This window comes from Oncorhynchus mykiss, chromosome 5 (genome assembly GCF_013265735.2).
Source record: "Oncorhynchus mykiss isolate Arlee chromosome 5, USDA_OmykA_1.1, whole genome shotgun sequence".
In the NCBI taxonomy this organism is placed as follows: domain Eukaryota; kingdom Metazoa; phylum Chordata; class Actinopteri; order Salmoniformes; family Salmonidae; genus Oncorhynchus; species Oncorhynchus mykiss.
In genome coordinates this window covers 10,861,968-10,888,566 of record NC_048569.1, presented here as the reverse complement: position 1 = coordinate 10,888,566, position 26,599 = coordinate 10,861,968, and the positions used below count along the sequence as shown (strand labels likewise).

At 43.3% G+C, this 26,599-nt stretch overlaps 1 protein-coding gene across 3 annotated transcripts in view; it reads left to right on the top strand.

Moving 5' to 3' along the window:
• The window catches only part of wrn (WRN RecQ like helicase), a 35,954-nt gene extending 19,236 nt beyond the window's left edge, over positions 1 to 16,718 (top strand). For all 3 annotated transcript variants that reach the window (XM_036976766.1, XM_036976765.1, XM_036976764.1), the window contains exons 26-36: positions 3,015 to 3,075; positions 3,923 to 3,996; positions 4,307 to 4,394; positions 5,163 to 5,275; positions 6,241 to 6,355; positions 6,567 to 6,695; positions 7,125 to 7,287; positions 8,351 to 8,514; positions 11,342 to 11,674; positions 11,840 to 11,992; positions 16,432 to 16,718. In XM_036976766.1, coding sequence (XP_036832661.1) covers positions 3,015 to 3,075; positions 3,923 to 3,996; positions 4,307 to 4,394; positions 5,163 to 5,275; positions 6,241 to 6,355; positions 6,567 to 6,695; positions 7,125 to 7,287; positions 8,351 to 8,514; positions 11,342 to 11,674; positions 11,840 to 11,992; positions 16,432 to 16,545 — 1,507 coding nt within the window. In that variant the 3' untranslated portion in view covers positions 16,546 to 16,718. The remainder of the gene's footprint in view (positions 1 to 3,014; positions 3,076 to 3,922; positions 3,997 to 4,306; positions 4,395 to 5,162; positions 5,276 to 6,240; positions 6,356 to 6,566; positions 6,696 to 7,124; positions 7,288 to 8,350; positions 8,515 to 11,341; positions 11,675 to 11,839; positions 11,993 to 16,431) is intronic.
• The last annotated feature ends 9,881 nt before the right edge of the window (positions 16,719 to 26,599 follow it).

Here is a 26,599-nt window from a genome sequence, read left to right as displayed (position 1 = left end):
TGGTTGGGATCAGAATCGCCGGTACACCGAGTCCAAATCCCTATCTCCGTCCACGGCTAATTTAGGAGAGCCACCGGAGGACGTTTGTTACATTTCAATGACGTTTTGGTTTTGATGTAATGTGATTGGTGTATTGCCAATTCCAAACTGGTTTCCCTTCACACTTTTTCATTGTCACTCAGTTTAGCTCAACGCTTTTATTTAAAAAATGATCAAGGGGAGCCAAATTCTTGCTGAATTCCCTGGCTATTAAATTAAATTATGTGAGCGCCAAATTGTCATACTCTCTTTGACCAGACAGCATCAGATAGATGGGCTACACATACAGAGACAGAGGGGCGCTGTTTTGCTCTCTCTGATGCTTTCTCTGGTGAGATGCATTCAGCCACATGCAAATTGAAGGACAATTCCTTCAATTTTTTTTGTTTGTTTTAATTTTCATGTCAAGATGTTTTTGGGAAGCTTGGCTTCCCTTGTCATACATGAAAACACGCCACTGGTCGCCATAATATTTGAATTGAGGAAGTTGGATCATAATCATTAGGATATTTTATCGATCCACAGTGGAAGACATCATAAATGCACCCCCCCCAGAAAGTGAACTTGTAATTTCTAAAAGTCTAGATCGATGTAATGCTGCTTTATAAACAGCAAGGGTTGCATTAATAAATAGGCTCAATAATTTTTTACTGGCACACTTGGCGATGTTCAATTAGTTGTCGGCAAAACGTAGAAACAAAAGCATTCACTGTGAAAGTTGATACATGTTGGCCCTTCGTATATACATGGTGCCATGAAAAAGTATTCGCCCCCGTTCTGATTTTCTCTATTTTTCATACTGAATGTTATCAGATCTTCAACCAAAACCTAGTATTAGATAAAGGGAACCTGAGTTTACAAATGTATTCATATATGTTACGCAACACCCAATTCCCCAATTGTGTGAAAAAGTTCATTGTTAGTGGGCCAAAATTCCTCCACAGCAATGTGAGAGATTTGATCAACAACTACAGGAAGTATTTGGTTGCAGCTCAAGGTGGCACAACCAGTCTTTTTTCACACAGGGGCATTGGGTTTTCCATAACTTTATGAAATAAATTAAATAAGTATGTACATTTTGTGATTTGTTCCCTTTATCTAATATTAGGTTTTGGTTGATCTGATAACATTCAGTATCAAAAATGTGCAAACCCATTAGAAAGGGGTCAAATACCTTTTCACGGTTCTGTAGGCTTTGAGCAGCACTTTGTTATTAGCATACATTTATTTGGCTTAGTTTTTGTTTTCTTGCTCAATCCGCGAGCAACAAACGCAGACATTTCTCTCAATACACAGGGATGTCGATTCGCGTGGGACTCTATTCAGAGGACCTTGGATTTAATCGAAAAACTGTTGTTGTTTTTTCCCGGTTGGAATGATTATTCTCCTGCTTTGTAAAAATGACCCACATGGCATATTTGGACCGGACTTAAATGGCGGATGTGGTGATTTGTGCTTGTGCACATAATTGTACGTCTCTATCCTCCCCAGTAAAACGAATCCTGACCGAATAGGGCTATAGGCGCAACCAGCTGTTGCCACACATCAACAAAACCGTTTGTAAAAACATCAAACAGATCAAAGTTAACACAACGTTGAGGTGCCAAATGGGGCATATCTCCTGGCATTTGGCATGAAATTAAATCTCTGAAATCTGTACAGTAAATTCACATAAAATACAGCTGGAAAACAGGCTCCAAGACAGCTTCTGCCCCCTAGCCATAACACTGCTAAATAGTTCATTAATGGTTACCCAAACCATTCATCTGGTACTCCCTGTATATATCTCCACATTGATTTAGTACTCCCTGTAAATATCTCCACATTGATCTGGTTCTCCCTGTATATATCTCCACATTGATCTGGTACTCGTACTCGGCTCCCGAGTGGGGCAGCGGTCTAAGACACTGCATCTCAGTGCAAGTCCCTGGTTCGAATCCAGGCTGTATCACATCCGGCCGGGATTGGGAGTCATTGAAAATAAGAATTTGTTCTTAACTGACTTGCCTAGTTAAATAAAGGTTCAATAGAAAATATAGCTCCTTTCTTGTGTATTGTATTCCTCTTGTTACTATTTTCACGGTTAAGTCTACACCCGTTGTATTCGGCGCATGTGACATACATTTTTGTTAGATTTGAGAAAAAGCTGTAATTCTAGACGACTTTTGCATATTTTGTTGCATAATGACATGTTTATAATATTTAGTGTAATTCCAGATTTTCCAGGCTTTGGGAAAGGGAAGTTATTTGGGATTATTAGTGTGTGTGTGTGTGTGGTGCAGACGCGAAGCCTCTGGAATGTCATCAGCTTGTCAGCATCACTGAGAGCTGTGTAGTGGAGGTTAGTGTAGCCAAAGCATTATTTTAAAACTCCCTTGTTCTTGACAAGGCCTCCATATTCTTCCCTGGCTCCACCATCCTGCAGCTGTCCTTTTAAATGAGTGTGAAATGGTGCAAATCACCACCATGGTATGGCTCCTGGATGTATCAATGTGTTGGCTTTCATATATTTTTCCTCTCTGTTTCATAGTGTGCCTTTCTGGCTCTCTCCACGCACACACACACGCGCACACACACGCACACGCACACACACGTGTTTTCTTTGGCTTCCAGTCAAGTTCTGCCCTAGACTTTCTTTTACATTTTTACAGTTCAGTCATTTACTAAATGCTTACTCTTAGAGCAAGTCACATTGGCTGTGTTATTTTGTGGAGCTGTGTTCTGCTTCCTCCTAACAGAAGAGTGATCAATTATCAAATGGCTCAAAAATGCAAAGCTCACTAAACATGTTTTAATTTGATTGAAATGTCACCTTTGTCTGTCGTCTGGTCATCTGGTACTGTGTAGGCTGTTTGGTGAACACTCACCAATAGTTTGGTGTCTTCATGTTACAAATAGGTATTCAATCATTGGTGAGTAGTCACAGGGAATGTTGTCAACCCAGTACAAAAAGCTCTCTGTGCCTCTGATTTCAGACGAAAGCAGAACCCTGCAGCCACCACTAGTGCCCCTGACAGACAGTATTCCACCTCTCAGGTGAGTGTGTTCTGGAGGATTGGTACAGAGAGAATGACTAGCCACCACCACTAGTGCCCCTGAGACAGTATTCCACCTCTCAGGTGAGTGTGTTCTGGAGGATTGGTACAGAGAGAATGACTAGCCACCACCACTAGTGCCACTGACAGGCAGTATTCCACCTCTCAGGTGAGTGTGTTCTGGAGGATTGGTACAGAGAGAATGACTAGCCTCCATCGCTAATGTTTTTACAGATCTGATCATTTGGTCCCACTTTAAACAAAGTACAACTTATAAAGGCTACATAAGCACTACATAAATGCTTCGCAAATCTATAAGCGTATGTCATACTCTATAAATTCTGTGTAAAAGGTGACAGGTCCTTCCCACTGTAGGGTGAGCTGCCAAATGTCATAACACACCTATGTTTATACACAATTGATAAATGCGCTTATAGATTTGTGAAGCATTTATGTGGTGCTTATAAAGCCTTTATGTGGTGCTTATGAAGCCTTTATGTGGTGCTTATGAAGCCTTTATGTGGTGCTTATGAAGCCTTTATGTGGTGCTTATGAAGCATTTATGTGGTGCTTATGAAGCCTTTATGTGGTGCTTATGAAGCCTTTATGTGGTGCTTATGAAGCATTTATGTGGTGCTTATGAAGCCTTTATGTATGCTTTATTTATGCCTTCATAAGTTGTACTTAGTTTGTAGTGGGCCTATTTTTATTTTGTGTAACACTTAAGTGCCAACTGAAATACTTTTTCATGCAACAACACTATTGAAGTGCATGTTATTGATGGGAAAATGTTTGACGGTCAATAAGTGTTGAATATGTCAACTGTGATTTTTCCTGTCGCTCCACAGAACAGTGGGTTAAATGTCTGTTGTAGGCCAGTCAACAGCAAATCTATCCAGAAGTTGGACATGTCATCTAGCAGGTATGAAGAGGTTGATGTGGAGAATAGAGGACATGATATTTGCCTGTTTATGTGTACTTAGTTTGTTCGGATCCAATTTTGTAGTGAGAAACCTCTAAAATATTCACCTATTGTGTTGTTTCAATAAAGTGTATGGTTTCCCAGACACCAAGTTAAGTCTTTGACAAAAAAGCCCTTTCAATGGAACTTTTCCATTGCTTAATGCTTTTTATTCCAAGACGAGGCTTGATCTGTGTTCTGGAAACCAGCCCTTAGGTTATAGGAAGATGTGAATTCTCGGGTTTGATGGCTTTTCGTCACATATTTTTAGTGACAGGATGCCATCCAAGTTGTTGACCCAGGTAGCGGTGTCCAAACCACAGCCAGCCCCCATCTCCGCCAGAGAGCTTGAACTGCAGGTAGAGTCAACAGAACATAATCCATACCCTCTTTAAGGTGCACTCTATTTGATGAAACCAGTCCATTCAATAAATCATTATTGTCCCCAAAAGGTCATTCGATTGCATCAATTACAAGACAAAGTACAGTGACACACATCACATTTGCACAAAGACTGGCAGACATAAGAAAAGAATACAAAATAAATAATATGTAGAACACTTACAAGATCACTGTCCATAATAAGTATGTACGTTCCCATCAATGTGCTGCCTCCCATTAGAAATAAATGCTGTGAAACTTGATCTTGCAGAGCCTCTCGTTTCATAGTCAGTAGCTCATTGCATTACATGTCATAATTTGTTGATTCTTGCTGATGTTCCTCTCTTGTAAATATCTCTGTAATTTGTTGATTCTTGCTGATGTTCCTCTCTTGTAAATATCTCTGTAATTTGTTGATTCTTGCTGATGTTCCTCTCTTGTAAATATCTCTGTAATTTGTTGATTCTTGCTGATGTTCCTCTCTTGTAAATATCTCTGTAATTTGTTGATTCTTGCTGATGTTCCTCTCTTGTAAATATCTCTGTAATTTGTTGATTCTTGCTGATGTTCCTCTCTTGTAAATATCTCTGTAATTTGTTGATTCTTGCTGATGTTCCTCTCTTGTAAATATCTCTGTAATTTGTTGATTCTTGCTGATGTTCCTCTCTTGTAAATATCTCTGTAATTTGTTGATTCTTGCTGATGTTCCTCTCTTGTAAATATCTCTGTAATTTGTTGTTCCATAGACGGCGTTGTACGCCAAGCTGGTTGCTGAAAGACAGAAACTGGCCAGTGAGAAGGACATCCCACCAGCCATACTGGCCACCAACAAAATCCTCCTGGAAATGGCCAAGATGAGGTACAGTGGGTTGATGGGCGTCTGCCTTCATGTGTGGTGACTCACTTCGTCTTGTTCACTTTTCAGGAGTCGGTAGTCATAATTAGCTTTGAATTTAGTGGGACATGTACAGTACCAGTCAAAAGTTTGGACACCTACTCATTCAAGGTTTTTTCTACATTGTAGAAAAGTAGTGAAGACATTAAAACTATGAAATGACACATGTAATCATGTCGTAACCAAAAAAGTGTTAAACAAATCAAAATGTATTTTAGATTCTTGAAAGTAGCCACCCTTTGCCTTCATGTGAACTGCCATTTCTCTTTGCTTTTTTGAGCTGTTCTTGACACAATATGGACTTGGTCTTTTACCAAATAGGGCTATCTTCTGTATACCACCCCTACCGTGTCACAACACAACTGATTGGCTCAAATGCATTAAGAAGGAAATAAATTCCACAAATTAACTTTTAACGAGGCACACCTGTTAATTGAAATGCATTCCAGGTGACCTCATGAAGCTGGTTGAGAGAATTCCAAGAGTGTGCAAAGTGGTCCTCAAGGCAAAGGGTGGCTACTTTGAAGAATCTCTAATATAAAATATATTTTGATTTAACACTACATGATTCCATATGTGTTATTTCATAGTTCTGATGTCTTCACTATTATTTTACAATGTGTAAAAAGAAAAACCCTTGAATGAGTAGGTGTGTCCAAACGTTTGACTGGTAAACAAACGTTTACAGGTTAACAAAGCTGGTGGTCAAAACGGGTCATAGCCACAGACCTCCCCGGTTCTTTGGCCAGATCTGTGTTCATTCATTCATAAATGTAATTATCATTTCACAGTCTGCTGTATTAAAATAACTACTAGTGAGTAATAATCTCTTTTTAAGAATGTAATAATCCTTAAATGTTAACATGGAAAATAGTTTTAAAAAATCAGTGTACTCTTTGCTAGTTGATGATGTTGTTGGTGTTTTGCAGGCCGTGCACTGTGTCCAGTCTGAAGCAGGTGGATGGTGTTTCTGAGGCAAAGTCCAGCATGCTTATACCCCTCCTCAAAACCATAGCAAGTTTCTGTGAGCTTCACAACTTGAAGGTAAGTCATGTCCATAATTGAGACAGGCATAGGCTATGATTCGACTATCATAAACCATAAGTTAATCCTACATGACCATAACAATTGGCCTCATTACGTGTTCCTGAATGTGTTTTCCCAGATTCTACTACCAACAACATGGCAAACAACACATTGGCTGGTATTTGTACAGGGTGTTCAACAATGTCTTAAACTCTTGTCTGTTGTCCAGGTGGACTCCTCGACTCTGGCTTCAGCCCCAGGTCCAGAGAGCGTTAGAGGGGCGGTGACTGGGAGGTCCTCTCTACCTAACAGTATTGCCATCACCTACAGACTGTTCCAGGAGGAGGGCAAGAGCATGGTTAGAGAGCCCTGTTTAGTCCTGGCTACATGAAATGGCCGTCTGGTTTTATTTATTTCAATTGGAGATCGTATCCTTTTCACAATGTCATACCATTAAGAAGCATACTATGCTTGCTGGGAGAATCTTTCTACATGAGCCTTTCTCCTACAGTTTCTGCAACTATGGTGGAAGTCAAACCAGGCCAGTACGGCTCTACTTAGTTTGGTATAATAAAAAATATATATATTTTTAAATTTAGGGCTGTATTCAAATTTGATATACATACCACCACATGCATATATCTGGACATTGAGGACGATGGACGATTTAGGTGCACAGACCTGAATTCAATTTTCACCTACTGTGCTCCTCAACTGACACCGTCCATTATGAGCACTATAGGCATGTAAAGTGTTGTTCTTAAAGATATGTGTGTGTTGTGTTCAGAGGCAGGTGTCTGATGTGCGCAGTTTACCCGTTGCTGTGCTAGAAACTCAGCTGATCCAGGCTTTCAGGGCAAACCACCCGCTGGACACAGAGAGAGCTGGTCTAACAACCGCCATACGAACTACTGTCAGCCGCATCATCCAGTCACACCCTGTCAACTCTGGTACGGACATGTCACTTCCTGTATCGCTCAAAATTAGATTAGATCTCAAAGTCTCATCTAGGTTGAGAAAAACTCTACATTAAACACTAGCCTGGTCCCAGATCTGTTGTCTCCTTCTGTAGCCTGGTCCCAGATCTGTTGTCTCCTTCTGTAGCCTGGTCCCAGATCTGTTGTCTCCTTCTGTAGCCTGGTCCCAGATCTGTTGTCTCCTTCTGTAGCCTGGTCCCAGATCTGCTGTCTCCTTCTGTAGCCTGGTCCCAGATCTGCTGTCTCCTTCTGTAGCCTGGCCCCAGATCTGTTGTCTCCTTCTGTAGCCTGGTCCCAGATCTGTTGTCTACTTCTGTAGCCTGGTCCCAGATCTATTGTCTCCTTCTGTAGCCTGGTCCCAGATCTGCTGTCTCCTTCTGTAGCCTGGTCCCAGATCTGTTGTCTACTTCTGTAGCCTGGTCCCAGATCTGTTGTCTACTTCTGTAGCCTGGTCCCAGATCTGTTGTCTCCTTCTGTAGCCTGGTCCCAGATCTGTTGTCTACTTCTGTAGCCTGGTCCCAGATCTGTTGTCTCCTTCTGTAGCCTGGCCCCAGATCTGTTGTCTCCTTCTGTAGCCTGGTCCCAGATCTGTTGTCTCCTTCTGTAGCCTGGTCCCAGATCTGTTGTCTACTTCTGTAGCCTGGTCCCAGATCTGTTGTCTACTTCTGTAGCCTGGTCCCAGATCTGTTTATGCTCTTGCCAACTCCATTGTTGTCATTGTGAAGGGGCAGAAACAGACTGACCCAGGCTACATTCAACTTTATTTACCAAGATAAGATTGTTTATCACGTCCTGACATGGTTTAGGGCCAGCAGATTTCCCAGATCAGAAAAAAACTCCTGTGAAGGAGTGCTTCAATATGATGTAAAAGTCAAAACCGATCCAAGATCTGTACTTTTACTCTGAGACGCTTCGGCTACATTAATACAGGCAGCCTAATTCTGATATTTTTGTATCTAATTGAGAACCCCCCCCCCCCCCTCTCTCCACACTGACAAACCCTATCGCTCTCGACTAACCTATCCTCTTTCCACAGACCTCAGTGACATCAAGGCCATTCGAGCCAGAGTCCCCGACGACATCAGCACCTTCCTCATCCAGTTGACTGTGGAGCTGCTGCAGAGACAGGGGATGCCCACGGCCCCACCTGCTGTTTCCACCAGCCGACAGCAGCCTGAGCTCACCTGGATAGAACGCGAGGTCAATATAAGATTTTTGTTATATAATATCTGTCAATTAGCAGACGCTTTTATCTAGGGATGTAACGATTCACAAATACGCATCGGTCCCAGATTCAAGTGTTTAAGATACTAGTGCATCGGTCCACGGACCCCAAACTGATCCAAATGTAGGATACATCGGTCCACGGACCCCAAACGGATCCAAATGTAGGATACATCGGTCCACGGACCCCAAACTGATCCAAATGTAGGATACATCGGTCCACGGACCCCAAACGGATCCAAATGTAGGATACATCGGTCCACGGACCCCAAACTGATCCACATGTAGGATACATCGGTCCACGGACCCCAAACTGATCCAATTATAGGATACATCGGTCAGGAAAGCAATTCAAACGTTACGAATCGCCGGTTCACTAACAGTTGTTGCTCATATTACGGTCTGCTTTCCGAAAACATCTTATGTGACATGTGACCTGATCTTGCACATCTGCTCTTTGCCTTCAGCATTCAAATGCTAAAATGGCTTTATTAGTTGTGACCACAAAACTATCACATGACATAGGCGCTGTTGGAAATGGTGTTTTTACCAGAATAAAAAAGATAAGTCATCTGGCTATACCTGCTGAACGGGGATTACAATAGATTTGATTTTTCACGTTCACCATCCAAAATAGTTTTAGTTAACAATCAGTGTTTATGGTCATTTTTAGATATACAGGGTAAAGTTGATGATTTCATTACAAGGACATCAATCACGTTTTACGAGGTGCGCTGCATCGCTGATGCGGGAGGAAAGAAATAATGTTACTTCCAAACGGTCAAAACCAATCCATTTTGAGATGGGGGGAGGAAATTGTGATAAACTCAGCAAAAAAATACATTTCCTCTCACTGTCAACTGTGTTAATTTTCAGCAAACTTAACATGTGCAAATGTTTGTTTAACAAGATTCAAAAACTAAGACATAAACTTAACAAGTTCCACAGACATGTGACTAACAGAAATATAATATAATAATGTGTCCCTGAACATAAGTCAAAATCAAAAGTAACAGTCGGTATCTGGTGTGGCCACCAGCTGTATTAATTACTGCATTGCATCTCCTCATCATGGACTGCCCCAGATTTGCCAGTTCTTGCTGTGAGATGTTAACCCACTCTTCCACCAAGGCACCTACCTGCAAGTTCCCGGACATTTCTGGGGGGAATGGCACTAGCCCTCACCCTCCGATCTAACAGGTCCCAGACGTGCTCAATGGGATTGAGATCCGGGCTCTTCGCTGGCCATGGCAGAACACTGACATTCCTGTCTTGCAGGAAATCACGCACAGAACGAGCAGTATGGCTGGTGGCATTGTGGCTGGTGGCATTGTCATGCTGGAGGGTCATGTCAGGATGAGCCTGCAGGAAGGGTACCACATAAGGGAGGAGGATGTCTTCCCTGTAACGCACAGCGTTGAAATTGCCTGCAATGACAACAAGCACAGTCCAATCATGCTGTGACACACAGCCCCAGACCATGTGGTGTACCAAAATGCAATGACGCTGTCGTGATCGAAGCGTTACACCACTGTATTCCCTTGGTTTATTTCTCCTTCATTGGGGTACAACTGGTGTAAGTGTCTCATGAGGGTCTCGCTCCCCTGTAGTCAGCACGGATCCTACTTTCTGATTAGAAATGCACTGATGTCAGGTAGTTTATTCATCCTTATCAAGCCCAGAATGTAGCCATCATTTGATGTACATATCACTGCTCCTGATGAACGACACTACTATCTATCTACCGTGCCTTAAAAGTATTCACACCCCCTGACTTTTTCCACATTTTGTTGTGTTACAGCCTGAATTGAAAATGAATTAAATTGATATTTTGTGCCAGTGGTCTACACACAATACCCCATAATGCCAAAGTGGAATTATGTTTGGAGAAATGTTTACAAATAAAAATGAAAGCTGAAATGTCTTGTGTCAATAAGAATTCAACCCCTTTGTTACGGCAAGCCTAAATAAGTCCAGGTTTAAAAAATGTGCGTCACAAGTTGCACGGACTCACGTTGTGTGCAATAAGTGTTACTACATAATTCACCATGGATATATTTCATTTTATATTCAGATTGTGCCCGTGACAAAGCCTGCTCAGCTAATGTATACCTTTCAAATACACCTGTGTGACGGTTAATTTCTCAGTGTGGTTGATAACAACTCTCTCAAGGTGAAGGTATAATGACATCTCCAGCCCTAAAGTTGTACACTATAGTCTATCTCTCTCTCTTTCTGTACACGCTCTCTTTATCCCTTTCTCTCTTTCCCCACTCTCTTCTCCTCCCCCTCTCTTCTCCTCTCCCTCTATGACCACTCTTGTCAGTGCAGAGCACAATCTCTCAGGCTGCTCTAGTCCCCATTAAGGGGACAGGCTTTAAAGGCTAGGCTGACATCTGGTGCCTTCCTCTCAGACTGATTACTACAGGGGACCTATTTCCTTAAAGGCTGACGCAGCACGACAAGCCCGGCCCCATGCACCAGCCCGGCCCCAGCCCGGCCCCATGCCCCAGCCAAGCTTCATGACCCAGCCTGGCCCTTGTCCTCAGCCCCACTCCCCTCTCCAGATGTGAAAGCAGCTTGGGAGGTTTTTCACACCACTGGCCCACTTCTACATGGGAGTCATCTCCCTCGTTGCTGTTGAGTCCATGTTAGTGGCTCATAGTGATATTTGACACTGTCTGTTTGGGTAGGATTTCGTTGCAGTTGTTAATACTAGCTCCTAATGGAATCCAGCTCTCAAGTCATATGTGATATCATTCACTAGCACTAAGTAGGCACTTCATTTGTGTGTTTCTTCCAGGACAAACCGGTGAGAGAACCTTCCGTCCACAAGCCAGTGAGGATAGAAAAAGACCCAGCCCAGCCAGCCCCAGTGGAGCTATCCCCAGCCCAGCCAGCCCCCATCAAGCTATCCCCAGCCCAGCCAGCCCCCATCAAGCTATCCCCAGCCCAGCCAGCCCCAGTGGAGCTATCCCCAGCCCAGCCAGCCCCCATCAAGCTATCACCAGCCCAGCCAGCCCCAGTGGAGCTATCCCCACCCCAACCTGTTGGTTGGTTAGCAGTCGGACTCCCAGACGAGATGGAGATGAGTATGGAAGAGGATTACCTGTTCAGGGATCTTCCAATGCCAGAGGTAATGTTCAGCTAACAAAAACAAACGGATTTAAAACTAGCCTGTACTTTTTACACCAATACACCTCTGTGGAAACCTATCTTCATTTGTGGACTAACATAATTTGCAGTATGTCTCAGTCAATGTGTCTCCTACTAAAGATGATGTCTTTTCTCTCCCTGGTAGGAAGTGGGTCCCGTCCCAGAGTATGTCCTTGCACCTAAGGCTCTTACTGCAGCCGCCAAGGCTGTCCCCCAGACCAGTGCAGTGAAGCTGGCATCCTGGAACCAGAAGCCACTGGATGAGGACACACAGGAACTCTTCAGTGACTCCCCTCAGGTAGAACTTATTGACTTTCAGCCTAGAAAAAGTGGATTTCACTCACAATATGAAACAATGTACCAGACCTATTATTTTAGCAAGATAGACACGTTTGATTCACAAACATAACAAGTGTCAATGTGTCGGGTACGTGATGATTCAACAAATATTTCTTACATTTCAACAAAGGCGATGAATACCTATTATTTTCAATGGATCACTTTTTAAGACATGAACTGTGGATTTAATCATCAATAAGGCAGAGGAGGTTAAATATCTGCTCTCATCAGCATCCGGCTTCCATCAACTGAGTAATTGGCTCTCAAAAATCCCTTTCCCTGCATTAAAGAAACGACTCAGTAAGCCTTTTCAAAACCCTGGGAAAACTCCAGTCTGTACTTCCAGTGTGTGGCGCTCTCTAGGTCAACGTCAGTGCTCTTGTTCAACTGTTGATCTCTCTTCCCAGGGTGTCCAGGCTAAGGTCCTCATTTCCACGTATAATTGGATGGAGCTGAACTCATTAGCATAAATCCCGTTGGTAATACCGTCCATCAAGCCCAATTCTGTCTTACCCACTCCTGTAGCTAAAGGTCCTCAATAGAAAGGGAAGCAGTGTCATTGGCCCACTGAAAGGATGCGTTATGCATCCACTAACTGATCGTTTTGTAGTCATTCTGGTGTCCGTCTGGCAGTGTGACTAGAAATACCGTCACACAGTTGTGGTGACGCCACTGGTTCATCTTATTTAGACTCCTGCCAGTTGTGGTTTTCACAGCGCAACAGAGCAGATTGTTTGAGAGCTGTTTAATGCCGACGATTGCGTGCAACTTAAGAGATCTCCCTGATGACACGGGTGGTGATCTTGTGCTCTGACATGCAGGAATTCACCATAAATCCAAAACATTAACAGATCTGCGCCAGATGAGCCCACAGCAGGATGTCCACCCGCCCCAGTCAGGCGAACACACAGACCCTCTGGTTAATGCAGAGTTAATTGTTATTCGCCACAAAGGGCTTTGTTTATTTGTGACGTTCTCCAGAGGGTCGTGACCCTTTGATCTCGTTAATCTCACACGGGAGGATCGATGGAAACGTGGTGTCCCCCGTCTAACGAGATGAGTGTGCCCTGGCTTTGCCTGGAGCTGGTTTACGTTTAACCTCTGACCTGGGGTCAGCGCTCAGCGGGAGCATCTTGAGCGCCCTTTGACCTCCTTTAACCCCATCAGTCCCGAGACCCCTGCAAAAACCGGCTTTTCATTTATCTGACTTTCATTTATCTGCATGTCCAGTCCTTATATTTAGCCTCACAATGAATTGTTGTACCAAGACAACCAGGGCTACAAGTAGAACACAACACTATTTGATATAAACTGTTGCATTCATGAGTTTTACGGACAAATATCAATAAAAATCTATATATAAAGTCCACCAAAGCAAAAACCTGATAAATGAGTTTATAGAAGGCTGTAAGTACAGAAATGGTTTGCTCTATGGGAAATTAATATCCAACTAGTCAGTGACTACTGTGTTGAGTTTGACAGCAACTTATTACAGTATATGATTTCCCTTTTTTGAACCCCTTACCATAATGACTCTTATATAACAAAATGTGTGTTTGTGAGTCTCAGCTTTTCATAGTTTTTTAATAGATTGTAGCTCAAACCATTCGGATTTTACAGACGTTTTTGTCAAAAGACCCGGCCCCCTTTGGGATCCGCCCTTGTCTCATAAACACCGCTCTGGCTCAGCCCTCTTTAGCTCAAACACACCATGTTTAAAAGGGGTTAGAAGTCCAAATGGCGCCGGCGTCGTGGTGGGACTCGTGGGTTAAAGGCCACTGGACACCCCTGCTGTGGCGAGGGTCTGCAGTGGTCAAGAGCTGGGACCAGGTGTGGACAGAACAGTCTGCAGTGGTCAAGAGCTGGGACCGGGCTGCAGTGGTCAGCAGACTGTTGAGTTATGTCTGTCTCTCCACAACTGACTGCATTTCTTCACCATGATCAATTTGAGTTAGTTTTTTTTATCAGTGTTTCTCATCAAAGAAAAACCCTCAATCATTCACTGTTGATGTGAATGTGTACTTGGAAGCTTTATTTTTTCCACCTTCTCCGCACGCTTCACTGTGCCTGCCTCCTATTCATGGTGACCTGTAGATCAATATGTGCATTAGAGCTCCCTCTAAATAGATCAACAACCGGATCCGTTCTCCCCTTCACCGAGCGGTGGCGGTGAGGTCACTAAAGATTTAGCACCAATGAGATTGAGGGAGACTAACAAAAAAAAAATGCTCTCCTCAAGGAAATTACATTTAGAGGGGTCAGATAAACGGCTTAGGAGGAATTGTGATGGATGGTAATCCGATGTTGGATAGCACGCTTGTGTGTCTTGTATTGATGCAGCTGCGTGCATGAGACTCACATAGACATACAATGGACTGCGGACACTAGACCAAAGGAGGATCCTGGAAGTCCAGTTTAGTCTCCAGGTCCAACCAATTGTAGCAGTCTAGCAATGCATTATTGTCTCTCGGCACATTTGGACGTTACAAATTTGTGCTGGTACATATTTCCTATACTTCGTTATGACATGCCCATCAAATAGTTTGAAGTCCAGATCCTGTTTTTATCATGCTGTGTGGCCAAGAGATCTATTTCTCATATAGCCTTTATACAGTTGTTTTGACACCAGCTTGTTTATTTTATTGTGGTTGGTTTTTAGAACTTGTTTTTAGAACTCTTCATAGTATATATCAGAGGTGCCACAGATGGGGGATTTATTGTCTGAGGTTTGTGTGCATTCCTCAACCTCTATTTATTTTGTAGCTTAAGTCATTCTGGCCTTCTAAGCATTTTTGTATCTCTGACTTGAGGAGACACAGAGAGTCACTGAGGACCCCTGAGCTTTTCAGTAAGAGCAGTGTTATCGGCTGCATGGCGTCTCTATTTACCCAACCAATAGGTCACGGTACTGTAGGTCGGACTCCTATTCCGGTGTGGTTTATTCACCAGAGCTCCTTCTTCTAATCTCTGTCTAGCTTCAGGAGACACCACAAGCCTCACCATAAAATAACCTGTTCTTATAAAGGTAAATTATACATTTAAAAAATAGCTGTTTTTGTTAATTATGTTAACAGCACATACCTTTTAATGGGTGTTAAATATGCATATTAGAAGTTACTTCAAATCTAATTTGATTTATATAAGACATTTCTTACAACAAATAATAAAAGCTGGGAAATGTGAAACACAACGGTTCTAAGGAAAAATAAAATGGGGGGGGGGTTAATTGCATTCATCCATCATCCATCCATTCAGCACCAATACAACTCAATTCAGGTGGAAAGAACCGGAGTGAAACATGGAATGTGATTTTATTTGACTAAAGAACTGGGGATTTGATGCGACAACTGGGACCAATTCTGCAGACAAACACTCAATTTAACAAAGACCCACCAGAGCTTTCTCCTACATGATCTCCGTAATAACTTTGGAGCAGGCTTCTTCTCCCTGAAGTATCTTTCCATATTTTACATGACAGCTGGTGAAGCTCTCAGTACCAGAACATTGCCAGAACAAGTGTGAAGTTCACATTTAGTTGGTTGATGATAAGAACTTGGAAGAGAGAGTACCCAGCAGGTAAAACTCGTTTCAATGGCGTCAGGTTGTATATTGGTTTGACAGGGATGTTTGGTTCACGTCTTTTTTATGAAAAAGGAGGCTTTACAATAACAACAATTTTACGTGTTTTCCACAGAGTCATGAAAGACTTTACCTTGTTGTAATAGAGACCAGTTGGTTGTAAACTGGTTATATGACGTCTCAACCAGAACCAGTTTACCACCAGAGGATTATGTAATTAAGATGTCGTGTGCCCACCTGGTAGACCAGGGTTTCCCTATTCTGGGGCACGACCGGAGGTGGGGAAACACTGGTGGGGCGACTGGAGGTGGGGAAACACTGGGGGGGGCGACCGGAGGTGGGGAAACACTGGTGGGGCGACCGGAGGTGGGGAAACACTGGGGGGGCGACCGGAGGTGGGGAAACACTGGTGGGGCGACCGGAGGTGGGGAAACACTGGTGGGGCGACCGGAGGTGGGGAAACACTGGGGGGGCGACCGGAGGTGGGGAAACACTGGGGGGGCGACCGGAGGTGGGGAAACACTGGGGGGGCGACCGGAGGTGGGGAAACACTGGGGGGGCGACCGGGGGGGAAACACTGGGGCGGCAACCGGAGGGGGGGAAACACTGGGGGGGCGACCGGAGGTGGGGAAACACTGGGGGGGCGACCGGAGGTGGGGAAACACTGGGGGGGGGGGGGGGGGGGGGGGGGGGGGGGGACCGGGGGACCGGAGGTGGGGAAACACTGGGTCTGGGGATAGAAAGGTCACTCAATCAGTGTAGAGCTTTGATAGTTTTCAGTGGACTCATTGTTGTCAATATACGTTCATCTCTCCACAGAATGTCAGCCAGCCGGCGAAGAGAAAACTACCAGACTGGGCTGAACTACCAAGAGGTTCAAGTTCTTTGGCCTGTACAAAGAAAACCAAAAAGAACAAAGGACTTTTTTCGTAACTGACCAGTGACCAACAAATAATTCTTACTGACCAAATGTTTCTGATTTTCTTTATTACAAAATGGCAAATAAGGTGTTGATTTCCAATTTAACAATGTAACATAGCAGACTAATTAATGTAAAACATGTCATTATGTAAAACCTCTTGTAATAAAGATACAACTTGAATGTACAGTATTTTAAAGGAAATCATTGGGTAGTATGATTGAGTCATGGAGTAATCTAATTTCTTAATGAGTTGCATCTTGTTAAATTAGTACCCGCAAGTGAGAAGTATCTAATGTAACTGTGCCAAGTTGACAAGATAATTATTACTATGTTGTAAAATATACAACTCATTAACATTATGTATCATTGGTAAAATGACCTTTTCACAGAGATCATTCAGTTTGTTGCTGAGCTAAGGTATTTGTCATTCATTCAAATCCTGTACAGATCTTCAATAATTACATGTTAAGGTTAAGAGATTAGTAAATACAGGGCTTTTACATCCATGTGGACATGTTAAGGTTAAGAGATTAGTAAATACAGGGCTTTTACATCCATGTGGACATGTTAAGGTTAAGAGATTAGTAAATACAGGGCTTTTACATCCATGTGGACATGTTAAGGTTAAGAGATTAGTAAATACAGGGCTTTTACATCCATGTGGACATGTTAATCCAGGTTCAGATTAGTGTGTCTGCAGACACTACTTTCTATGGAGAGTAACTGGCAAGACTTAATTTGTCACAGTTTGATCCTGGTGGGAAGAGAACTGTACCAATTATAAGACTATCAAATGCTGATTTCCTGTTCTGGAGGCTCTTTTAAAGTTTGAGACCTGACCATTTTTAAAAACAGGAGAGGTTCAGCGTAGATCTGATCACTTAATGTTTCCAGATTATAGTGGTTCTCTTTGCTTCACATTTTGCCTGGATAAAAGACATCACAGTTCATAGTGATTCTTGCTGTAAAGCCATGACTGCATGTGTATCCGTGCATTGGCCAGTACTACTGCAGTCATCATGACATCTACATTTGCTCAACTATGCAATGTCTAGCTAAACTCAACAAAAGTCCTCTCAATCAAGCTCTAACATAAATGATTATATACTGTATGCATGGTTTATTTTTTAATATCAACTGTATTTGAGCATGTATTTTTGTAGTAAATTATGCATTTAACTTTTTGTTGAGGGTAACAAAAATAAAATCCACCCTCTTCTTGGAAACACAATATAGGGGGGAAAGGAATCAATTTCACCATTGTGGCCATAGTGCTATCTCAGAAGTGCATCTCATGCTGACCAAAATAGACTTGACTGAATCTAAGTATCTCCTGTACCAATACTATAGATTTCCATTGGGCGCTGTGGCTAAAGTGAAACCCCCTTTGAGGTAATTCTAAACAGCCTGCCCTCTTTGGCTCAGAGTGGCAGAGTCAGCGATTACTTTACATCAGTTAACTGTCTCGGATACAGTGGCTAGTTTGATGCTGAAGCTCTGATGCTGTCAAGTAACATAAAAGTGCAGATCAGGACTCTTCCCCCGACACCCTACGCATTTGTTATAAACCCGGCCCTCATCAATAAAACCTTAAGAGGAAAAGCCCAGTCAATATAGTGTTTTATAGAGACAGGGAAACATGTTAAGAGTTTGATCAGAGACCCGGGCTACATCTTTAGTGCAGTCGGAACTAGAAGCACAAGCATTTCGCTAACACTCGCATTAATATATGCTAACCATGTGTATGTGTCCAATACGATTTGATTTGAAACACAGCATTTCAATTACTGATCGATTGTTCTTTTAACTAGCGTCAGGGGGTGCGCCGAGCACAAATGCTTCTCTCTCGGCTGCGTCCTAAATGGTACCCTATTCTCTCTGTAGCATCAGTATATGGAGCCTGGTCAAAAGTAGTGCACTACCTTATGGACCCTGGTCAAAAGTAGTGCACTAGAAAGGGAATAGGGTGCCATTTGGGACATAAGCTCATTGATGACTCCCGCTGTTTCAAGTTGGGCTGGATGTCTGACCAGTGCAGCCACACGAGTCTGCTGCTGGGTGTACGTGGGAGCAGCAGGTGACCAGTGAAATTAATTTATTTTTAGGGCCTTTGCTAGGAAATCGCTCTAAGTTGCCGTTGGAGCTCGGATACATCACGTGCACTCTAATATAATCAATACATTTTAGCAGCACTCCCTTGAAGAGTTTCCCCTTTGCGCTGAGATATTTGTGGATGGGCTATCCTAGTGTTTTCCTAGTCGGTGTGTTCGATGGCATAATTCTTGTCTTGCTGTCTACGCCATGAGTGCGTGCACATGTAGAAAAAAAACCCTTCATGATATTCATATTCAGGACAGATAAATGCTGCTTGTGTCATAAAGGGTAGAGTTCAGGTCTTCCAGAACGATGTTAATGTTTCCAGTTTTTGAGATGGAACTCATTGTTATTGTATCCATGGCATCACATTACTCATGCCACCCATACTTTGCTAAAGAGATCTAACATGTACTTTGGCTAATTTACCTATTGCCTTGGTACCAACATGTTTCCATTGTCAACGACATTTGTATTTTCAAATTTGCTCCTAGACAAACTAAACTTCTTTGCTCGCTTTGCGGACAATACAGCGCCACCGACACGGCCCGCTACCAAAACCTGCGGACTCTCCTTCACCGCAGCCAAGTGAGTTAAACATGTTGACCATCGCAAGGCTGCCGGCCCAGACGGCATCCCTAGCCGCGTCCTCAGAGCATGCGCAGACCAGCTGGCTGGTGTGTTTACGGATATATTCAATCAATCCCTATACCAGTCTGCTGTTCCCACATGCTTCAAGAGGGCCACCATTGTTCCTGTTCCCAAGAAGGCTACGGTAACTGAGCTAAACAACTACTGCCCCTTAGCACTCACTTCCGTCATCATGAAGTGCTTTGAGAGACTAGTCAAGGATCATATCACCTCCACCCTACCTGACACCCTAGACCCACTCCAATTTGCTTACCGCCCCAATAGGTCCACAGACGACGCAATCGCAATCACACTACCCTAACTCATCTGGACGAGGAATACCTAGATAAGAATGCTGTTCATCAACTACAGCTCAGCATTTAGCACCATAGTACCCTCCAAACTCGTCATTAAGCTTGAGACCTTGGGTCTCGATCCCGCCCTGTGCAACTGGGTACTGAACTTTCTGACGGGCCACCCCCAGTTGTTGAGGGTAAGTAACAACTAGAGGTTGACCGATTAATCGGAATGGCCGATTAATTGGGGCCGATTTCAAGTTTGCATAACAATCGGAAATCGGTATTTTTGGACACCGATTTGGCCGATTTAAAAAAAATACATATATAAAAAAATGTACACCTTTATTTAATCTTTATTTAACTAGGCAAGTCAGTTAAGAACACATTCTTATTTTCAATGATGGCCTAGGAACGGTGGGTTCAGGGGCAGAACAACAGATTTTCACCTTGTCAGCTCTGGGGATTCAATCTTGCAACCTTACAGTTAACTAGTCCAATGCTCTAACCACCTGATTACATTGCACTCCACGAGGAGACTGCCTGTTATGCGAATGCAGTAAGAAGCCAAGGTAAGTTGCTAGCTAGCAGTAAACTTATCTTATAAAAAACAATCAATCAATCATAATCACTAGTCAACTACACATGGTTGATGATATTACTAGTTTATCTAGCGTGTCCTGCGTTGCATATAATCGATGCTGTGCGTATCGTTGCTCCAATGTGTACCTAACCATGAACATCAATGCTGTTCTTAAAATCAATACACAGAAGTATATATTTTTAGCTAAAAGAAATCCAGGTTAGCAGGCAATATTACCCAGGTGAAGTTGTGTCACTTCTCTTGCGTTCATTACAGGCAGAGTCAGGGTATATGTGGTAATAATAAACGTTTTGTTTTCGAAATGATAGTTTCCGGATTCGACCATATTAATGACCTAAGGCTCGTATTTCTGTTATTATATTATAATTAAGTCTATGATTTGATAGAGCAGTCTGACTGAGCGGTGGTAGGCAGCAGCAAGCTCGTAAACATTCATTCAAACAACACTTTTGTGCGTTTTGCCAGCAGCTCTTCGTTGTGCATCAAGCATTGCGCTGTTTATGACTTCAAGCCTATCAACTCCCGAGATTAGGCTGGTGTAACCGATGTGAAATGGCTAGCTAGTTAGCGGGGTGCGTGCTAATAGTGTTTCAAACGTCACTCGTTCTGAGACTTGGAGTGGTTGTTCCCCTTGTTCTGCATGGGTAACGCTGCTTCGAGGGTGGCTGTTGTTCCTGGTTCGAGCCCAGGTAGGAGCTAGGAGAGGGACGGAAGCTATACTGTTACACTGGCAATACTAAAGTGCCTATAAGAACATCCAATAGTCAAAGGTTAATGAAATACAAATGGTATTGAGAGAAATAGTCCTATAATTCCTATAATAACTACAACCTAGAACTTCTTACCTGGGAATATTTAAGACTCATGTTAAAAGGAACCACCAGCTTTCATATGTTCTCATGTTCTGAACAAGGAACTTAAACGTTAGCTTTCTTACATGGCACATATTGCACTTTTACTTTCTTCTCCAACACTTTGTTTTTGCATTATTTAAACCAAATTGAACATGTTTCATTATTTATTTGAGGCTAAATTAATTTTATTGATGTATTATATTAAGTTAAAATAAATGTTCATTCAGTATTTGTCATTATTACAAATCAATTTTAAAAATCTGCCGATTAATCGGTATCGGCCTTTTTTGGTCCTCCAAGAATCGGTATCGGCGTTGAAAAATCATAGTCGGTCGACCTCTAGTAACAACATCTCCACCCCCCTGATCCTCAACACTGGGGCCCCACAAGTGTGCGTTCTCAGCCCTCTCCTGTACTCCCTGTTCACCCATGACTGCGTGGCCATGCACGCTTCCAACTCAATCATCAAGTTTGCAGACGACACTACAGTGGTAGGCTTGATTACCAACAACGACGAGACGGCCTACAGGGAGGAGGTGAGGGCCCTGGGAGTGTGGTGTCAGGAAAACAACCTCGCACTCAACGTCAACAAAACAAAGGAGATGATCGTGGACTTCAGGAAACAGCAGAGAGAACACCCCCTATCCACATTGACGGGACATTAGTGAATGTGGAAGGTTTTATGTTCCTCGGCGTACACATCACGGACAAACTGAAATGGTCCACCCACACAGACAGCGTGGTGAAGATTGCGCCTCTTCAACCTCAGGAGGCTGAAGAAATTTGGCTTGTCACCTAAAAAACACTCAAACTTTTACAGATGCAAGGTGGAGAGCATCCTGTCGGGCTGCATCACCACCTGGTACGGCAACTGCACCGCCCTCAACACTCCTTCCGTGGCCTCCAACTGCTTTTAAATGGTAGTAAAACCAAATGCATGCTTTTCAACCGTTCGCAGCCTGCATCCGCCCGCCTGACTAGCATCACCACCCTGGACGGTTCCGACCTAGAATACGTGGACAACTATAAATACCTAGGTGTTAGACTGTAAACTCTCCTTCAGACTCATATTACAGATCTCCAATCCAAAATCAAATCTAGAATCGGCTTTCTATTTCGCAACAAAGCCTCCTTCACTCACTGACTATCCTACCGATCCTCGACTTCGGCGATGTCATCTACAAAATAGCTCCCAATACTCTACTCAGCAAACTGGATGCAGTCTATCACAGTGCCATCCGTTTTGTTACCAAATCACCATATACCACCCACCACTGCAACCTGTATGCTCTAGTCGGCTGGCCCTCGCTACATATTCGTCGCCAGACCCACTGGTTCCAGCTCATCTGTAAGTCTATGCTAGGTAAAGGTCCGCCTTATCTCAGTTCACTGGTCACGATAACAACTCCCACCCGTAGCACACGTTCCAGCAGGTACAGTGGGGCAAAAAAATGATTTAGTCAGCCACCAATTGTGCAAGTTCTCCCACTTAAAAAGATGTGAGAGGCCTGTAATTTTCATCATAGGTACACTTCAACTATGACAGACAAAATTAGAAAAAAAATCCAGGAAATCACATTGTAGGATTTTTTATGAATCTATTTGCAAATTATGGTGGAAAATAAATAAGTAAGTATTTGGTCAATAACAAAAGTTTATCTCAATACTTTGCCATATACCCTTTGTTGGCAATGACAGAGGTCAAACGTTTTCTGTAAATCTTCACAAGGTTTTCACACACTGTTGCTGGTATTTTGGCCCATTCCTCCATGCAGATCTCCCGTAGAGCAGTGATGTTTTGGGGCTGTTGCTGGGCAACACGGACTTTCAACTCTCTCCAAATATTTTCTATGGGGTTGAGATCTGGAGACTGGCTAGGCCACTCCAGGACCTTGAAATGCTTCTTACGAAGCCACTCCTTTGTTGCCCGGGCGGTGTGTTTGGGATCATTGTCATGCTGAAAGACCCAGCCACGTTTCATCTTCAATGCCCTTGCTGATGGAAGGAGGTTTTCACTCAAAATCTCACGATACATGGCCCCATTCAATCTTTCCTTTACACAGATCAGTCGTCCTGGTCCCTTTGCAGAAAAACAGCTCCAAAGCATGATGTTTCCACCCCCATGCTTCACATGAGGTATGGTGTTCTTTGGATGCAACTCAGCATTCTTTGTCCTCCAAACACGACGAGTTGAGTTTTTACCAAAAAGTTATATTTTGGTTTCATCTGACCATATGACATTCTCCCAATCTTCTTCTGGATCATCCAAATGCTCTCTAGCAAACTTCAGACGGGCCTGGACATGTACTGGCTTAAGCAGGGGGACACGTCGGCACTGCAGGATTTGAGTCCCTGGCGGCATAGTGTGTTACTGATGGTAGGCTTTGTTACTTTGGTCCCAGCTCTCTGCAGGTAATTTACTAGGTCCCCCCCCCCCCCCCCCCCCCCCCCCCCCCCCCGTGTGATTCTGGGATTTTTGCTCACCGTTCTTGTGATAATTTTGACCCCACGGGGTGAGATCTTGCGTGGAGCCCCAGATCGAGGGAGATTATCAGTGGTCTTGTATGTCTTCCATTTCCTAATACAGTGCCTTGCGAAAGTATTCGGCCCCCTTGAACTTTGCGACCTTTTGCCACATTTCAGGCATCAAACATAAAGATATAAAACTGTATTTTTTTGTGAAGAATCAACAACAAGTGGGACACAATCATGAAGTGGAACGACATTTATTGGATATTTCAAACTTTTTTAACAAATCAAAAACTGAAAAATTGGGCGTGCAAAATTATTCAGCCCCTTTACTTTCAGTGCAGCAAACTCTCTCCAGAAGTTCAGTGAGGATCTCTGAATGATCCAATGTTGACCTAAATGACTAATGATGATAAATACAATCCACCTGTGTGAAATCAAGTCTCCGTATAAATGCACCTGCACTGTGATAGTCTCAGAGGTCCGTTAAAAGCGCAGAGAGCATCATGAAGAACAAGGAACACACCAGGCAGGTCCGAGATACTGTTGTGAAGAAGTTTAAAGCCGCATTTGGATACAAAAAGATTTCCCAAGCTTTAAACATCCCAAGGAGCACTGTGCAAGCGATAATATTGAAATGGAAGGAGTATCAGACCACTGCAAATCTACCAAGACCTGGACGTCCCTCTAAACTTTCAGCTCATACAAGGAGAAGACTGATCAGAGATGCAGCCAAGAGGCCCATGATCACTCTGGATGAACTGCAGAGATCTACAGCTGAGGTGGGAGACTCTGTCCATAGGACAACAATCAGTCGTATATTGCACAAATCTGGCCTTTATGGAAGAGTGGCAAGAAGAAAGCCATTTCTTAAAGATATCCATAAAAAGTGTCGTTTAAAGTTTGCCACAAGCCACCTGGGAGACACACCAAACATGTGGAAGAAGGTGCTCTGGTCAGATGAAACCAAAATGGAACTTTTTGGCAACAATGCAAAACGTTATGTTTGGCGTAAAAGCAACACAGCTGAACACACCATCCCCACTGTCAAACATGGTGGTGGCAGCATCATGGTTTGGGCCTGCTTTTCTTCAGCAGGGACAGGGAAGATGGTTAAAATTGATGGGAAGATGGAAGGAGCCAAATACAGGACCATTCTGGAAGAAAACCTGATGGAGTCTGCAAAAGACCTGAGACTGGGACGGAGATTTGTCTTCCAACAAGACAATGATCCAAAACATAAAGCAAAATCTACAATGGAATGGTTCAAAAATAAACATATCCAGGTGTTAGAATGGCCAAGTCAAAGTCCAGACCTGAATCCAATCGAGAATCTGTGGAAAAAACTGACAACTGCTGTTCACAAATGCTCTCCATCCAACCTCACTGAGCTCGAGCTGTTTTGCAAGGAGGAATGGGAAAAAATTTCAGTCTCTCGATGTGCAAAACTGATAGAGACATACCCCAAGCGACTTACAGCTGTAATCGCAGCAAAAGGTGGCGCTACAAAGTATTAACTGAAGGGGGCTGAATAATTTTGCACGCCCAATTTTTCAGTTTTTGATTTGTTAAAAAAGTTTGAAATATCCAATAAATGTCGTTCCACTTCATGATTGTGTCCCACTTGTTGTTGATTCTTCACAAAAACATACAGTTTTATATCTTTATGTTTGAAGCCTGAAATGTGGCAAAAGGTCGCAAAGTTCAAGGGGGCCGAATACTTTCGCAAGGCACTGTAATTGCTCCCACAGTTGATTTCTTCCCTGAACAAAAGGGGTCAAAATCAAAAGTAACAGTCAGTATCTGGTGTGGCCACCAGCTGCATTAAGTACTGCAGTGCATCTCCTAATGGACTGCACCAGATTTGCAAGTTCTTGTTGTGAGATGTTACCCCACTCTTCCACCAAGGCACCTATACATTTCTGGACATTTCTGGGGGGAATGGCACTAGCCCTCACCCTCCGATCCAACAGGTCCCAGACGTGCTCAATGGGATTGAGATCCGGGCTCTTCGCTGGCCATGGCAGAACACTGACATTCCTGTCTTGCAGGAAATCACGCACAGAACGAGCAGTATGGTTGGTGGCATTGTCATGCTGGAGGGTCATGTCAGGATGAGCCTGCAGGAAGGATACCACATAAGGGAGGAGGATGTCTTCCCTGTAATGGACAGCGTTGAGATTGCCTGCAATGACAACAAGTTCAGTCAGATGCTGTGACACACCGCCCCAGACCATGACAGACCCTCCACCTCCAAATCGATCCCGCTCCAGAGTACAGGCCTCGGTGTAAAGCTCATTCCTTCGACGTTAAACGTGAATCCGGACATCAGCCCTGGTGAGACAAAACCGCGACTCGTCAGTGAAGAGCACTTTTTGCCAGTCCTGTCTGGTCCAGCGACGGTGGGTTTGGGCCCATAGACAACGTTATTGCTGGGGATGTCTGGTGAGGACCTGCCTTACAACAGGCCTACAAGCCCTCAGTCCAGCCTCTCTGTCTCAGTACGGACATTGCAATTTATTGCCCTGGCCACATCTGCATGGGAAACAGTGTTTAAACCCTTTACAATGAAGATCTGTGAAGTTATTTGGATTTTTACGAATTATCTTTGAAAGTTTTTGAACCTAACTGGTTAAATTTGTCTCTGTGGGTAACTTGTCAACCAATTTAACAGCGCTGCAATAAAGACACTAGGCCTTTTTCAGTATCAGCCTACTGCCCCTCCACCAAATGTGTGTGTGTGTGCCAAATATGTACACACACACACACACACAGGGGTGCAAGAACATCATAGTTGTTCATAATGTGGCATTTCACTACATTTTCAGTAGTGAGGAAACATCTTAACTGGCTGGAAGTATACAGTGCTTTCAGAAAGTATACAGACCCTTTGACCTTTTCCACATTTTGATATGTTACAGCCTTATTCTAAAATTGATTAATTCTTTATTTTTCCCCCTCATCAATCTACACACTATACCCCATAATGACAACCCGAAAACAGGTTTTTAGAAACCTAGGCACTGTATATTTCATTTTGATGATGGACCAGTGCTTTGCTCTAACAGGGTAGCTACTTAAAGGTCCAAATGCAGCAGTTTTGACCTCATTATCAAAT